The following is an 18,372-nucleotide window of genomic DNA, read 5'->3' as shown; positions in this document are numbered from 1 at the left end:
AATCGTGTTCTTCAAGAACTTTTGCAATTTCTTGAAAAATTGATTTTCGTGGCGTTTTTTGGTCTCAGAGCTGATCTTTTCTCTTTCTGCACTCCTCCAGGAAGAGCAAAATGGATTGATGTTCCCAATCTTAAAAAAAGGGAATAGAGTGGTTCTTATTTGGGTTTTTGAATCATCTGAAAGAATAACTTACCTTTCCTTTCAGCGACCTTTTTTGCTTGTAGCTCCACAAGCTGTCCGCCTCTGTCTGCTTTATTTTATTTATTTCCACAAGATTAATATATACATATTTACCTGTATTTTGTTCTACTTCTGGAACAGGATGAGGTCTTCAACTTCAAAATGCTGGACAATAGACTGAAGACAAATTGGTCATCTACAAAACGAAAAGACAATCTTGAAGTTTAAAAAAATAGATCATAATTACCTTAAAAAATTCGGAGGAGATTTCAGAACATCCTCCAATACAACATCAACTTACATTTTGTATCTTTTTGTTTACCAACAAATACAAAAAGCTGAAATCAATTTTCAAGTTTTTTGAAATTCAACCATGTCTTGAATCAGCTGTTCTGTCAGATACCTACATACCCCAGAAATTCTTGGATACCTTTCGATTTCTTTTTTGACATCTCAGGTGTTTTTAATCAGCTGTTATTTTACACGTAAAACACTAACAAAAAGGTATCCGGATACCCTATCTGTCTGAGATTGAACGTAGCCATTTATACATATGTAAGTGGAGTAAATATTACTTCTGTTCGATTACATCTGAAGCTTACGTCGGGAGGTCATATTTATAATAGTCACGGAACACAGTCATATTTAATTTCAATGAACCAAAGACAAGTTATATCTAATATTAAATATTTCTTATGGAAAGGTTTACCAATAAGAGATTTTATTTTGAGTATTTGGGTAGCTGTCACTCTTGAAGCTGTCATCTTTTTACATTTGGTAAAAATCAATATAAAAATGGCGCTACTTCCCACACAAGAAACGGAACAGTCGCAATTTTACAAGAAAAATTTCTTTGATATCACAAGAAAAATTACGTTTATGCCATAAATTGTGCAAATTGGTTATTAAAAATTTCATAAATAGAATATAGTGCTGCAATCTTAATCATTTCATACTCCCTTCTTTACAATGAAAAAAAAACACCCTTTAAACTTTCTTAAAAAATACTAGTTTCCTAAAATCCCTTTTATTTACGTAAGAGGCAATAGCCATGAAAAATTGATAAGATTAAAGACTTTTCTATTTTTCTACCAATACACGGGTGCGACTGTATGTCAGCATTCTTCTAAGCACATAAGTATCTCAATGCAGCCAGCCAGCGGTATAAGTATAGTCTACGGTACGAGTATATATTTCACTCTTCACGTTTACATGCGGCGAAAGCTGATGCTACTCGTAAAACTGCTGCTGCTCTTGCTTGTTGTTGCTGCTACTTCTGCTGACTGACCACAAGCACCAAAACCAAGCTCCTCTGGCCAGACCAGAAGCGATTAGGGTTGTTGCTCTTTTCAACTAAAACAAAAAGCAACAAACAAAAAATAACAACAAAAATACTTGTTGTATGCAAAGTTTTATATTATTTTATTTTTAATTTTTATTTTTTTTTCTTCTATAGGAAGGTACAACTTTGAATTGAATACTTGAACACTTATTTGAAAAATGAAAACTGCAATTATTTTTTCTCGATTCTTGCCCATTTAATTTAAATTTATGGATTTTTATTTTGGCTTTCTATTCATTTATTTTTTTGAATCTCACTTTACACTCTTGGTTTTGAGATTCTCGTAGTCGTCGTCTTCTCCGCGTCGCGTCGCTTCAGTCGGTTTGGTGGGTCGACGACGACGACGGAAGACACGACGTTGTAGATGATTTCAAAAAATATCTCACATCAAGACCATTACTCTCGTTCGAATACGCTTTTAGTAGTCGTGAACTACGGAAATTATATTTCGTATATTATGAACATGACTACATAATGATTTTGGCCAAAGCCAGCGCAGCACAGGCGGCTAACAACACGTGTATCATTTTTATGTGATCACATTTTTCTTTTGGGTTGGAAAATGTGAATTATGTTGAAAAAAATCCACTTATCATTTCTATATTGAGTCAATGTCAATAACATCGGATTATGAGACTTGAAACTGATGTACATACCTACCTTCCTATACCTAACTTATTTTCAATTGTTTATTGTTTTTTTTGGTCTGGTTTTGGCATAGGCACAGGTAAAGATGTTAATATGGAAGAGACATCGATATAAAGTGACATTTAATATGTTTAGGTAGGTAAACCTACCCACATATATATTTATATATGTATGTTTTCTTCGTTTCATTTCGTTTTTTTTTTTTATTATAATTTTATTCATCATTTCGTTTCATTTTTTGTTTGTTGGCTTCTTTCTTTTATAATAAAATATGTATATGTGGTTTTCTTTTGTTTGGTTTCAGTTAATTGACTTCGTGTCGTCTTTTACGTTTATTCTTTTTTTTCATAAGATTTGTTTTATTGGAGAGATTAGGTGGGGGAAATATGTTGCAATAGTAGTTTTTGGAATAACGTGGCTAGTTGTAAAAATCGTATAGTACTTTAGGCATATTCAAAAAATGCACTGAATATTTAATCTTTGGTAACAATACCAAAAACATAGACTTTAATGTTGGCCAATGTGCTAAGAAAATCCAAAAATCGTTCAAGAAGTGCCACATTCTTGACTTCAATTCTTAACTCTATCAAACAAAATTGAAAGATTTTATTCTCGAAAAGCCCAAAAACAGTCTTAGAAGGTCTATTTTGTTCTGTTACTAGTATCTGTGTATTGGGCTGTACAAGTCGCTGCCAGAACTCTATCCCTACTTGTTCCACCTTTAAGTTTTCTAACGCCTTTTGTGAGACGTTCAAATTTCGGTATACCTACTAAATTGTTATTGTTATACAAATTAAACCTAAAAAAATGATAAAAACTATACTTTTTGTCGTCCATTTCACTAATATTTAGTTAAATAGCCTTTGTTTTAAACGGCTTCACATCGCCTGATCATGGAATTGATCAAGCCTTGGCACCTTTGGACTGAAATACTCTCCGAAGACATCTTAACTGCATCCCAGAGTGACTGATTGCTCGTTGTTTTAATTTGGGAGACAGATTTCTTCACGTCAGTCCATACATTTTCAATGGGGCTTAGGTCACGCGATTGCGCTGGCCACTCCATTACATTAATTAAGTTGTCCGCAAACTATTTTTGTGCTTTCTGCTGGTCGTTATCCTGTTGGAAGACCCACAAAAGCGACATTTCCTCCTCTGAATAAGGGAGCATAACATTTTGGAGAATGTCAACATAAACATGTTGTTCCATAACTGTTTTTATCCAATGTATGGGCTCAACTCTATTGTATGAAAAAAATCACATACCATTATGCTTGCTCCCCAATGCTTTACGACTTTGGTTGTGAATTTGGGGTTATATTCCGCTTTCGCGGGTCTTCTCACATAGGAACGAGACTCCTTGCCTCCAAACATATTTTACTCTCGTCCGATCATAAAATGTTCCGCCATTTCTCGGTTGGACAATTTAAATGCTTTTTAGCAAAATTTAAACAATTTTCGCATATTTTGCAGTCAAAAGATGGATTTTTCGTAGACTGCATGCCTTTAAATTATTTTCCCTCAATCTATGTCGAACAGTTTCCACGCATGCTGTTATATTTAATTCCATTTTGAGTTCAGTTGCAGGATTGAAGGGATTTTTATGGATTTCTCGAACAAGGCATCTGATGGGAGCATATATTATTGCCTTCCTTATCATTTTGTTGGAGCACCCCACTAAACGCCGAACTTCACTGTAGGATTTACCTTCTGCAATAAGTTTTTGAATGAAAGCTTGTTTCTTGCCCGTGCAGTGCTTTCCGTGACCCATTTTTTTTTTTACACTAAATTTTGATTTTGAAATGGGCAGAAATCAATAAGACAATCAAAATTTGATATTTAATAGCTTTACCTTGAAAAATAATAATGGAAAAAGTATTTTTCTTCGGTGCTATTTTTATTAACCGACAAATAACTAATTTTTCGCCAATATGGCCGCATAGAAAAAGAACCGTTATCATTTTAAAGACAGAGTTGCACAAGAGAGAGAGAGAGATAACACTTTAAGCAATGATATATTACGGTGAAGGCCATAAATATTTTGCTGCAATTTTTTTGTATGCTTGAAATAAAACTTTGACTAATGGTGCTATTTTTTTTAACCGGCACTGTATATTTAATATTTTTTCCTTTTTGAAACCTACACACAAATTTAAGTACATATTTAAAAGCATATCAACTGTTTTCGAGAACATTGAAAAATATGTACTTGTGATCAGAATCCTTTCGAACTCAATAACATGTTTTGAAATCGAATATTACGAAAATTATGCCCTTTCCATATTTATTTTCGTCAAACCGCTGCAGAGATCCCAGACCTCTTTTATATGTGCTTTGATTTCTTCTTGCATATCGCTCTTGGATTCATCTGAATCTCTCCCGGGATCCGAATTGGAGATTAAGATCTAAAACCCCATGGATCTTATATTTTTGGGGTTACATGAAAATAAAAACAAACATATAAGGAATTCAAATCTCTGACAAGAGCCAAGTATTTTGTGGTTTCAACAAAATCCAGATTACTTAAAAAAAAAATTGCAAACTTTTGAAACTAATCTTCAAAACTTTGGTTCAACCTTTTGGAAACTAGGTCTTAGTGTTGTATATTTCCCGTTTCTTTGAATTTAAAAATATTGAACATTTTTAAACTCAATGAAAGCTATTCCTTCCTATATAAATGTATACATAATATACATCCATATCTATGTATATATTCAACTCTATTTAACTTCCCTAACAATTTTTTGCAAGAAATTTTGCGACATAATTTGAATATTGCATGTTAACGTGTTCATAATATCTATTCATCAAGATTTAGGTTACTCGCCAATTGACTAAAAACTACCTAAAACACGCTTTACCCATATGTATCAATGTACACAACACTCTTTGAATAAGAAATACATATGACATGTTTTACATATGTACAAAATATCGATTTTTTTGTAGTTGATTATCACGTTTTTTTTTCAAATAAACATTTGTATGTACATAGGAGAACATACAATATACCTATGTACATATTTACATATGTATCTTCATATTAGGTAGCTATGTAGGTACAGCTTTAATAAAAAACTTACTTCATCACTTAAAGACTTTTTATTTAAAATTCACCTTGCGCAGACTCTTATGGTGACGACGCGTTGTTCATTTTTCTTCTTGTTTTTTTTTATAGTTAAAGGAAAAAAAAACATGTCCTTCTTCCTGACAATAAATTTCAATACAAAAAAGCATTCATGCAGAAAGTTTATTTCATGTTTGGGGTTTCTTTCGTATAGAATCTCAAATACGCACCAACAAAACCAAAAAAAAAGAATATTCAAGGATTAGGACGAACAAAAAATCTTTTCAACCCTTATTTTTTAGTAGGCATTTGACAAAACCTCGAATTCTTCCTTTAATTACTTTCCTTTCCTAAAGAACTTCGTAACCCCTTCTGTTGTTGTTATCGTCTTTTTTGTATGTTTTTGTATATTTATCGTATAAATACCTACCACGCCATTAACAACCGAAGGCCAATTTTAAACGGGGTAGGTCAAAAGGATATAATAACGTATTTCGCACAACCAGGCAGGAAGTAACTAGACATGCAATGCTTGTGATGACTGTTAGACAATACTCATACCTATGTCTGCCTATAATAACAAAACAGCATATATAGTCACGTCCAAGTCCACTTCATTATAAGAAAAGGGTGTTAAGAGAGTTGAAATAACATGTAAATATATGCATCCTAACTACCCTGACAAAAAATCTAAGGAATTTCCATAATGTCCAACGTAAATTAACCCATACAAAAAGTGAACATCATTGCTATTAAATAAAAACTAAGTTTTTGTTGAAATAGAGGAATCTAACAACCATCCTCATCAAAAACACAATTACCTACATTCTAGTCTTTGAATTAACAAGTAACTTTTTAATTTCCAACTATGGATTCATTTTTTGTACGAAGAAACAATCTAGAACACCATATTGACTCCCTCCCCATAACCACATAGTGACAATGAAAACAATACACGACGAAACCCCTGACTGCGCAAACACTCAATTTTTTTCCTTCATTTTTTTTTTGTTTGAAAATAACTTCCTCAAACTATTATCCACCTTTGCCTACTTTGAATTCTTTCCTCACCTCACAGTATGCTGTGAGCAGATGTTGAAAACTATTACTTCAAATATAAAAAAAAAACATACATAATTCAAACAATAATTTAGTTGAATAGCTTTTCTAATTTATTTTGTTTTGTTTCTGAATTGCAGGGCGTCGTTTAATCGCGTCGCCGCCGCAGCCTCAAGTTAAATGGCTAAGATGGATGTCGACGATGTGGTCGACTTGAGTTTAGGTTCGGGAAGAGATTCTCTTACAATAACACAAGCGACCGTTAGAGATCTTCGTGCATTGACACAGAATGCTGGTTTAACAATAACCCCCGCACCGCCCCCGCTAAATAATTTCGTCGAACAACAAGATGAGAATAAAGTACAACGGAGAGTGTTACGTCCCCGAACTGAACCCAAATCATATGCTGAAGCACCTGATATTGTGCTATTGCCGGCCCGTGTCAATGGCCGGGCTCAAAATGGAAATATCGATTCAGAGACTGACGATGAAGAAATGCCACCATACTATCCGATAAAGGAACTCACGCCAGCTGAGCTGAGGGAGCGTGAAAAAGGATTACGGAAATTGCGAGAAGATCTGCGTAACGAAGAAACCAAATTGGTCCTGCTAAAAAAGCTGAAACAATCGCAACATGTTATGAAGGAAAATCTGGTGGTGACACCAACGAATGTCTCACCAACAACAAACAATAACAATCCTCTAGCTTCGATTCCAGCTGCCCTGACAAAAGGATCATTGAGTGTGACGCCGACGAATGTAGTGCCACTTGCTGCCCATTCAAAAGGACGACCTTCTCCTGTTCTCAAGTGAGTATTTATATTCTTGTTAAAAGTTTTTGTTTTCTTATAATGTACCTAAAAGTCTAAACTTTAATCAAATTTGCAGTAACAACAACACAAGTATCAGTCGTTGTCAGCCCCCATCTGGTCGGGCGAATACGACTATACTCCCGCCGCCACGCTCATCGCTACCAGGTGGAGCAACTTTGACAGCTGGTAGTAGTTCATCGTCGGCGCATCGGACAAGCTCGATATTGCCTAGAACCGGATCGAATCTCACCATAACACCATCAGTAACAATAACACCCACATCTGCACCACCATCGGGAATTAAACCACGCAATGTGAGTTATTGTAATGTATTCAACCAGATCGAAGGAGAATATTTAATATATTTTTTTTCTTTGGATTTTGTTTCGCAAACAAGAAATTTTTTTCTTTCATAAAAATAAACAAGACACATTTCTCAGAGTTAACAATTTAACACTTAATCATTTTTCAGAACAATCATGTAACTAACTATACATTCAAAAACATTCTCCATCGACACGTTAAGGCATACAAAAATAATACGTTTGATGTTTTTTGTTGGAAATTTAATTTGTGTATTCATGTGAATTTGACAAGGACTCTAGGGATATCGGAGATCCTTTCCAAAGACAAACTAGACTTCATTTCAAAACCATACAATTGACCTTGATTCATTAAATGATTTTAAATAATATTTTATTGAAACATGAAATCATTAATTGTTAAAAATGTATTGATATGACATACGAGAGCTTTTTAATCAGCTTTGAACAATTTTAGATGATGGAAGTTTGATTAGAAAAGGTGTGTGCGGTCAAACATTATGTTAATTGCCTTAATTATGGAGCGGTGCTCTTTAATTTATATTTACTTCTGTGTGGTTTTATTTTTCTGATGCTAACAGTATTCCAAAATCTGTCCTTCTTTTTTTCATTTTAGCAATAATTCTCATGGATATGTCCAATTTTTGCTTGTGTATTTACTTAGAGATGATATATTCGAACCCTTTGTACTTCTTGGCATTGAAAATGTGTCATAACTTAGTCCATTGCTTTATTTAGGATTACATACAAAATATTAACATTTAAAGACGAATGAGTAAGAGGCAATGAAATCATAACAGCAAGTTCTCAAATACGCAAATATATCAATTGACTATAAATATTTTGTTGCACCTTTTTATTTTGTAACTTTTCATTGATCTTTTAAAATAACAAAAATGCTTGAAAGCACTTATCAGCAAAATTGCTCAGTTCAAAAAAAAACTGCTGAAAGTTCCAAAATTGATCCCTGGTCACTTAAGAAGTAAGCTTTGGCAATTTTAAAATAGATACATATATATATGAATATGTTACAAAAAAAATATAAACCATTGTGTAATCAGATAATTTTTGGGAAATATATATTATTCTTTATTGCGCTAGAAAAAAAAAACAGGAAAAGAATTCAAAACAAAATTGGAATGCACTTTGAAGCTCTTGTTATTTTTTTTGTTACACTTTAACTATCAAAAATAAATTTTGAAACTTGAAAAACCATGACACTACACACTTTTCCATTCAACATCAAATCAATTAAACACAAAAACAACAACATAAATATTTTAATGCCATTATTTAATCATTCATCATAACCTCATGTACCTTGCATTGTTTCTTTCTAAATCAATTTTATATAAAAATATACGCAAGCAGCTAAGTATTTCGGATAATTCAAAGGTATCTTCTGGATCTATAAGTAATTCTGTGTCCATAACCCCTGCCCCACCATTGCTTTCGCAACAACAGCAGTCGCATCAACAGCAACAACAACAGCAGCAGCATAATGAGCTTAAGGTAATTTGAAACAGATCAAATTATTGCTGAGTTCTAAATTAAAAACTTATTATTAAATATGAATTTTTAACTAATTTTGTTATGATTTTTTGTTTGCTTTCGATTCATTTAGAGTGACCGCTCATCGACGAGAGAAGAAGTTCAAAGTCCCGCTCAAAGACAGGCAGCCGCCAAATTAGCATTAAGAAAACAGTTGGAAAAAACTCTTCTTCAAGTATGTGTGATATTTAATACAAGTAATGTTTAAAAAAACAAAATTTCATTAAATTTCTTTTGCCTTTCAGATACCACCCCCAAAACCTCCACCACCAGAAATGCATTTCATACCGAATCCAAGCAATACGGAGTTCGTATACCTACTGGGCTTAGAGACCGTGGTTGATTATCTTATGACAAAGGACAAGAAACCGTCGACTGTACTTCCGCCATTTAGATGTGCGCAGTGTAAGATTGACTTCACCCCTGTTTGGAAATGGGAGAAGCAAGGTAGGCAGATTGTTTAATTTTAAGTTTAATGAAGTTTCATAAAGCATTTATTTTTAATTTTAACTTTTTAGGTAATAAGGATCCTAAAGTTATTTGTGAACAATGTGTGACGACAAATGTTAAGAAGGCTCTCAAAGCAGAGCATACCAACCGACTGAAACAAGCTTTTGTTAAAGCTTTGCAACAAGTATGTCTGAGCTAGATGGCTCTCTTTAAATCCTTAAAGAATTTTGATATATATTTTTTTGTTTTAATTTTTATTAGGAGCAAGAAATTGAACAAAGGCTTGCAACACAAAGTAGTCCATCGCCAGTAGATTCTCATGCTTCGCATTCTTCGACGCCGGTTCCGCCCCCTTCATCGATGATAATGATACCGACTAAATGTCAAACACCAACACCGACTCCTACACCAACGCCGCGCCCAACACCACCACCACCTAGTAGTCAGCCGACACCACCACCGCCGCCACCAACAACACCGCGATCTTCGCGCCAGCAGCATTACGATCTAAGTCCAAGTACTCCCTCTCCGAGTCCGATGTCAGTAGCAGCAGCGGCTGCTGCTGCGGCTGCGGCGGCTGCAGCGTCAGTTTCAGCTCAACAACTACAACAGCAACAATTGCAGCATCAACAACAATTGCAACAACAACAGCAGCAGTTGCAACAACAAGCTCTTCAACTTCAACAACAGCAGCAAAGAGAGCAACAACTTCAGCAAAGAGAGCAACAGCTGCAAGCAAGGGAACAGCAGCAACAACAGCAGAGGGAAGCGCAAAGAGAAGCGCAAAGAGAGGCGCAAAGAGAGGCTCAAAGGGAGGCTCAAAGGGAAGCACAAAGAGAGCAGCAGAGAGAACAACAGAGAGAACAACAACGAGAACAGCAAAGGGAACAACAGCGAGAACAACAACAACAGCAACTGCAACAGCAGCAAAGAGAAGCCCAGCAGCAACAACATCAACAACAGCAACAGCAGCAGCACCAACAACAGCAGCAACAACAACAACAGCAGCAACAGCAATTCTCACAAACAGCGGCGGCAGCAGCCGCTGCAGCAGCTCAACTTAATGCACTTGGAAGTTTGCCGGGTCTAAATAATCTAGCCGGCTTAGGAAGTCTAGGTAACCTGGGCAATGTAGGTAACCTAAGCAATCTTGGAAGCTTAGCCAATAATTCACCTGCTGCAACAGCCGCTGCAATGCAAGTTTTCCAACAGCAGCTATTTAGAGGTAAATTTGTTGTGTAAATATGTCTAAGAATTTTTGTATTTAATCAAAATTGATTGTTTACAGCTTTGGCCGGCTCCAATCCGCAGAATATGATGCAGTTACCTTTTCTGTACTCGTACCAAATGGCAATTGCACAAGCACAAGCAGCTGGTAAGTTTTATTTTATAGAGAATTGTTTATTGTGTCTCTTGTGTAAAAATATTTTAAGTTATAAATTAAAAATGTTCCTTTTTTGTTACAGCTTTCAATAACAAGAAAAACGTCTCATCTAGTAAGAACGGTCCTAGTTTAGCAGATATTCAACGTGCAGCAGAAATGCAACGACAGTATTTACTCGAAATGATCCCTCCCCAAGCGCCGGGACCGAGCAACAGTCGTCAAAACAATTGGAAGACCTAAAAATACCAAGTTGTTTACTAACCCGACAATTAGAATACAGCACAACATCCATAAATAAAATAAATATATAAAGCAATAGAATTAAAACAAATCATACCATGTCCCACATTCTCCAACCAAAAAATGGACAAGGAATACATCGGGAAACTGTTTTCAAAAGAAAAACAAACAACACAAAATTAAACAAAAAAAAAATAAACAAAATAATTGCAAACAAACCAACAAATGCAATTAATCATTTATGAACTTTTAATAATTTCTCAAAACAAAAACAAAAGTTAAATTTTGTTTCTAGTTTGCTTGATTAAATTAAATTTTTCATTCAATCAGAAACATTAATATTACGTTAATTATAGCTCAATTCAGATGCAAAACATACTATAAATACAAAAACAGAAAATAAAAAAGATGCAAGTGAACATTAAGTTTTCTAAGTAATGTAATTATATATAATATATTGATATATATATATTGATAGAATTTTATATTTATATGTAAATGTATTGATGTATGAATGAATTATAAAGTTTATTTGGTTTTGTTTTTTATTATTCAAATAACAAACAAACAAAAAAATAAAATGCAAAACAAAACCTAAGTAGTTATAAACTTATTTGATAGTAATTTTAGAAAATAAACTTGCACTGTAATTATTATTATTACCATACTTTAATTTTTTAATTGAATTTTATTTATTTTAAATAAAACAAAAAATAAAGAAAAGCACGCACTTATAAACACGACAAAAACAAACTACTGATAAAAAGAGAAAATAGTTTGTAAACAAAATATAAATCAAAAACAGTAAACTAAACATTTTTACAGGCTAACTACAAAATAAACAAACAAAAAAACAAAAACAATTTAAAATTAAATTAAATAAATCTTAGTTAATATTAGTTATGTTTTTTCATTACAATGTAATTGTTATTTCTTTTTATGTAAATTATTACAATTTATTATAATTAAAAATCTTAGTACGATAAATAATTTTCCAAAAAAAATTAAATACAAAAATAAAAATAAAATGTTTTGCTTCTCGATCGTACAAATTAATTTTTAATTCATTTAATTAACAATAGACAAATGTTTTATTTTTAATTACAAACAAAAAAATATGGATATTAATTTTATGAAAAAAAAAGAAGAATTTCTACCAGATTTTAAACAAACAACAAAAAATACATAAAAAACATAATAGATTTTTTTGTTATAGAAAATATAGTTATCCAAGACATACAAAAATATTCAATCATCAAATAAATAAACAAACAAAACTTATGAAAATAATTGGTAAACAATACATTAAAAATTTCTTAAATCAAATCAAACAAAAAATTGATACCACCATATTTTTATTTGCTAAAAAACCTTAAAACGGAAATTTAAAATAATTTTTTTTTAAATTTACTTTATTTCAAAAACAATCGATGCCTTAGTTTTTCATTATATGTATTTTTTTTTCGTTAACTGCCTGTTTTGTTAAATTAAATGTTTTTGAAAAAAAAAAAGAATTAATTCTTTTGTATGTTTCGATTTATATAGAAAATAATTTGTGTATGCCATTGGCAAATAAATTTGATGAAAGAATTTTTTCATATTATGTTTATTATTTTTAGTTATGTTTTAATTTTAGCCTAAGTGTAGTAGATCTTTTTAAAACTTGTAAATAAGAAAATACCGGTGTTTTAAAATAATAAATATAAAAAAATTATACGTTTTTTGTTTTGTTTTGATTTTATTTTTATATTCTTTTTTCTGCTATGCAATGTATTAGATGATTTTTATCAAAAGAAAGTGGGGATCCATAGTTCTGGAAAACACAATAATAAACCTGACTTTAAGGGGGGAATTTAAATTATATTTTTAAACGAGTAATATTGCTTCTTAGGTATATTTTTTCCTAAAGAGGGTTGAAGTGAATATGAATTAAAAGTCAATTCCTTTCATTAAATTAAAAATCTAGTAGTAATCGTGGCTTGATGGTTAGTGCGTTGGAATGTCATACCAGAGGTCTTGGGTACGATCCCTGCCTATGCCCTCTTAAATTTTTTTAACGGGTGACGCCCCTTGCGAGAAATTGACACATCCTCTAAGAGTAATTCTTGTCGTGAAAAGTGCTTTCTCAAATTAGCCGTTCGGATTTGGCTTAAAACTGTAGGTCCCCTCTATTCCTGACAACAGTACTCGCACACAGGATTGGTTGAGAGTTGTAAGTCACTAGGCCCTAGTTCTCATCTTACTGTTGGGCCACCCAATTTATTTTATGTTTAAATTAAAAATCTACGTGAACCATCACTATATTCCCTTCTAGTTCCAATTTTAGACCTGTCACTGTAATTTTGTATTCTTTACAATCACTCAAATCTACCTACCTATCTTGTACTCGACGGGCTAAGACCATCTTAATTTGTTTATTTTTATAGATAAGTTATCTTCAGTTTTTATTCTTGCAATGCGAAAAAAGAAGCGTGGATTGATAAACTATTTTAAAACTAAAAACTGATCTAGTGTGTTCAAACTTTCGAGGATTTAATCCATGAGATTATCTCCCTTCATATTCCAAAGTATCCCTTTAACAACTGAAGGAATTTTCTCAAGGTTTTATTAGGTTCGGGTTATGATACTACAACATTTTATATATTTGGTTGTTTTTTATTTCTGTGGACAGAGGTGGTAGAAAAGTTTTATTTTTTGCATATGATACCTAAATTGAATTACACTTTTTTTTTACAATAAAACCAAAAATCCTATAATATGCCATAATAATTATTATTTTCGTTTTGTTTAAATTAATTGACTAGTTATACAAATACATATTATATATATGAATTGCAAAACTTAACAAAATATGAACGTTGTTTAATGTGTCAATTATTAAAAATAGCTAATAGATTGAATGATAAAGAAATAAAAAAAACGAAAGAGAATTATTATTATTAACAAAAGAAAACCTATTTATTTTAGTTCTTCCCACTATATACACAAATACGTAAATTATTTGGAAATCAATCAAATTGGAATCAGAAATGTATCAAACAGTAATAAATATATTGATCTTGTCTTGATTAAATTATATTTTTTAAGTAATCTACTTATTTTTTGACTATCTATACATAAACAAAAACATTGTGAAAATAATCCACGGCTTGTAAGCGCTTATTTGTTTAAAATGTGTTCTCAAGATTTGTCCAATTACCAATAAAAATATATAAAGAAAAGTAGAAAAAGTTCTGACCACCTACAAAGTCTTTGGGTAGTTATAGAATACTCAACTAAACTCTTGAACAAAAATAGCTAACAGAAGGGATTAAATGCGAGTAGAAATTAAGGCGATGTAAAACTGTCTACCGACATTAATTGGTGCGATATTTGATCCTGATTTACTTAGTGTACAACGGTTAACAAGCCAGTTTTTTTTTGTTACCATCTCCAATTTAAAAAGTTAAGGCCCTTATTACCAGAAGCGAATCGAACGTTCAACTGAAAGCGAACGTTTTTGAAATCACTCACTTCGTGAATATCATTTCAGTATTCACCTCAAAACTTAACTTGTTTGGAAAAAGAGATGTTAACCCATCTGAACGTCGAAATACACCCATCTTAATTTTGCTATATATTGGATATCGCAAACGTTCGTTTTAAGTCGAACGTTCAATTCGCTTCCTGTAATAAGGGCCTAATACTCCTTTCTTTGGCTACTAGTTTTCCCATATAGAATTTCTAACTTTCAACGACGTCGTCCTTACCCTTCAAAGTAAAACCGACAAATTCTGATAAACTACACTAAGACCATTTGGTTTCACAAGTATAAAGCTATGCATAGTATGATTTTGGAAACAGACCTAGACAAATCTCCTTTTCTCTATACATTTTTGAAACTTTTTGAACAAAACAAGCGCCTTTAGAGAAATAACTAAGCCGTGTTATTTACTTAATTTTATATATTTTTGAACCCAAACTAACTATTTATTACCTAAATTCAAACTTCTTAAGTATTTAATACATTTTTTAATTAAAAAAATTGTTTAGTATGTCGCTTACCTTAAAATTAATCCAATCACAAAATAAATGTACATGAATTACATATTTTTCAACAAACAAAAAAAAAAATATAAATCTTTTTAGAATTTAGAACAAAAATAAAAATCTCCACTTAGCACCTAAGTCTTAAACGTAAATCATTAAATCGCATATTAAATTCAAAATATATATGTATGCCGAAAAATTCAAAATACATAATAATTTAACTAAATATTTTTAAAAAATAAGTTTAAATGTAAATTCTTATATACGAGGCTTATTTAATAATTTAAGAAATACAAAATTTATACAAAAGAGCAAAACAAAACAAAACCAAAAAAAAAAGAGAACAACAATTTTAAATAAAACGAAAAAGCATCGAAATGTAAATAAAACTATTTTGTATTTTGACTGAGTATTTTGAAACAAAATTTAAAATATAAATCTATGAAATCAAGTCGCAAAATGTATTATTATATTTTATTTTCTCAAACCTTAAACTAAAATTGTAAGAAAAATTTAAACAAAAACAAAATTAACATAAAATTATAATTTTAATTTTTAGGCTCTATAACGGAAACATATTTTTGGATAAAAAAAAAATAAAAAAGTTAAAATTAAAATTCAGGAATGTTGGTTGAATAAAATAAAGAAAGAAAAGAGAATCAATCTGCGGAAACGATGGAAAATTTTGTGATCATGTAATTTAGGCAAAAAGAAACAAAAAATTATTAAAAAAAATAAAAATAAAACTAGAAATTGAAATTGAAACTGTTTGCAATAATTTAAAAACAAAACAAAATTAATTAATTACATTTTGTCATTTATATAAAATATTATGTTTTGTTATTTATTTATTATTTGATTTTAATAAAATAAATAGAACAATTTATGTTAAACATAATTGCATTGTATAAGTTTTAAGATTTCTCATTAAATACACAAATAGAGTTATTAGTATCAACATTAAATTTATATTAATGTTCAGCTATAACAATTAATATTAAACAAAAAGTAATAATAATAATAAATCAAATAGTAAAACAACTACATACAAACATCTCTGTGTGCTATTTTAAATTAAATGTAGATGTTTTTGTGCATCATCAACGTAAATTAATAAAAAAAAAAACAAAAAAATACAAAAAATGAAGTGAATGGATATTTAAAAAGAAAATAATAAAACAATTTTTAATTTAATTCATGTAGTTATAACTACATTGTTTTATTTAAAATATTCTTTGACGTTATAAACCAAGGTCAACGGTTAGAGTTTCAACTCATCTAAATATTGTACATACTATTTTGACAGATGTACATCTCTCGCTCTTGTGATAATAATTTATAACGGTTAAAGTTTGAAGAGGGGAAATCGATAACAAGTTAATGAGTATGTTATAATAGATCACAAACTCAGTCATTTGGATGGTGTTCTGCTGTAAGGCTGCTCTTTTTGTATTTAAAGTGCTATTTTCTGAGTGACAAAACTATTTTGACGGATGTTCTTCTATATGCTTAGTAAGTTAAAATAATTTGTTTACAAATAAAGCATATATCAAAAAGTTGAATTCATTAAGGCTCCGGTTTGTTTAAAAATGGTTAAAACGGCAGAACTAATATTGAGGTTAGAGCATCTATTGTCGCAAGATTTAATTCCGGCGTGTCAGAGAACTGAATTTATTAAGACAAACCGTACACTACCAAATAAACAAACATAAAAGAACGAATTCTGTACAAAATTTACCACGGAAGGGTAGAAAACGAAAAACTACTCTAAAAGAAGCCAGGCACATTTTGAGAGAATTCACCAAAAATCCTGCATTAACCCCTTAAAGCTTGGAGCTTGAAATGAAATTCCTCCAAAAAAGTTTTGTTAGTGAAAGAACAATTCGCAGACCTCTCAAAGAATATAATTTTGGGACGTATGCTTTTACTACTTTTTTACTTACTTTTTATAACTCCTAAGAACAAATTAAAAAGATTGAAATTCGCAAGGGAATATGCAAATAAGCCTCCTAGCTTCTGGAACAAAGTTTTATGGACTAATAAAAGTTTCTTTGAGTTTTATGGATCACCTTAAAAGAAATCTGTTCGGATGCAAAAAGAATTGCATAAAAAGTTTGCTCCAATCTTGCAGACCATGTCCCATGGTGGTGGATCAGTAATGTTGACTGACTATGACAGATTATACTGTTTTTGAGGTGAAAACTCTTTGGGAAAAATACCTCAAGAAATGCTCCAGAAACTTGTAGAATCACTTCCAAGACTACTCCAAAAAGTCATAGATGCTGAAGTAGGCTACATTTTCTACTAATTTATCAATAATTTAGTTTTAAGTTCTACAAATTGTGTTTTTTTTTAAGCTAAAATAAAACTGTCAAAATACTTATGCCGACCACTGTATGTACATAAATATAAATAACTTTATTTAGTGCCTCTCTAAGGTATTTCCCTTAAAGCTTTCATAGACTCCGTCGATTATGAAATAATATGGTCTTGAATAGATAATTTAACCTTTATTACTAAAACACTGTAGAATAGTTTCTTCTTAAGCTTTTTATTTTTAAGTGTGAATCACAAATTTAGGACCCATCACAAACATTCATTACAAGACTTTAACTTTTAGCTATAATATTGTTGCTTTTAAAAATGTTCACCAGTTTTCAACTTTGGCAATACTATGAAGTACAGAGATTATATATTAAGCCGTACTAAGCGAATGTGAAATGCGTTATCATTCTAAGTCTTTCTTCGACATTGCTTAAGAATTCAATATCTCTTCTAACCCCTTACAGTAATCCAAACTAATTATTAATCCTACCTTTATCAGGACATCACTAGATCGTGTTTTAATTCGTTAAAATGTTGAATACATTTTCTACCACAATTAATTTTTGACATTTGGTCAGAGGTAGAATTAATTGTTTGCTTTTGACTGTGGAAATTGTGGTTTAATGAATTGTTTGAACACAAATTTAAGCTTTAAATTGCACTTTGAAAATAGTTTTTCGTTGTATAATAAATTATATAAAGAAAGTCCAAGTCAGTCCATTCAACTACCACGCATATGTCAAAATTTAACCAGCTTTTGTCGCGGATCACACACGACATTACGTGAACAAATTTTAGCTTTTCAGCTGAAAGGTTTTTTTTTAAACATTCAAAATAAATGAGAAGAAAAGAGATGGGCGTATATTATTTGAACTCACAAACCATTTGACATCATCATTGTCATCATATGTCTATATAATATAAAAAATTAGCTTTCCGTATAATTTTTATTTACGTCAATT

At 31.3% G+C, this 18,372-nt stretch overlaps 1 protein-coding gene across 3 annotated transcripts in view; it reads left to right on the top strand.

Moving 5' to 3' along the window:
* The window catches only part of LOC129948580 (transcription factor dcp-66), a 67,893-nt gene extending 52,296 nt beyond the window's left edge, over window positions 1–15,597 (top strand). Inside the window, exons 2-10 of one of the 3 annotated variants that reach the window (XM_056059688.1) lie at window positions 6,437–7,105; window positions 7,161–7,422; window positions 8,827–8,943; window positions 9,056–9,157; window positions 9,228–9,429; window positions 9,501–9,616; window positions 9,694–10,657; window positions 10,721–10,807; window positions 10,899–15,597. In XM_056059688.1, the coding sequence (XP_055915663.1) occupies window positions 6,477–7,105; window positions 7,161–7,422; window positions 8,827–8,943; window positions 9,056–9,157; window positions 9,228–9,429; window positions 9,501–9,616; window positions 9,694–10,657; window positions 10,721–10,807; window positions 10,899–11,056 (2,637 nt within the window). In that variant the 5' untranslated portion in view covers window positions 6,437–6,476 and the 3' untranslated portion in view covers window positions 11,057–15,597. Of the gene's footprint in view, window positions 1–6,436; window positions 7,106–7,160; window positions 7,423–8,802; window positions 8,944–9,055; window positions 9,158–9,227; window positions 9,430–9,500; window positions 9,617–9,693; window positions 10,658–10,720; window positions 10,808–10,898 lie in introns of all 3 variants that reach the window. The other 2 variants (XM_056059687.1, XM_056059689.1) reach the window with 2 other exon arrangements.
* Window positions 15,598–18,372: the final 2,775 nt, after the last annotated feature.

This window comes from Eupeodes corollae, chromosome 2, assembly GCF_945859685.1.
Source record: "Eupeodes corollae chromosome 2, idEupCoro1.1, whole genome shotgun sequence".
In the NCBI taxonomy this organism is placed as follows: Eukaryota; Metazoa; Arthropoda; class Insecta; order Diptera; family Syrphidae; genus Eupeodes; species Eupeodes corollae.
The sequence above is the reverse complement of the archived record's forward strand: the minus strand, read 5'-3'. Positions and strand labels throughout refer to the sequence as shown.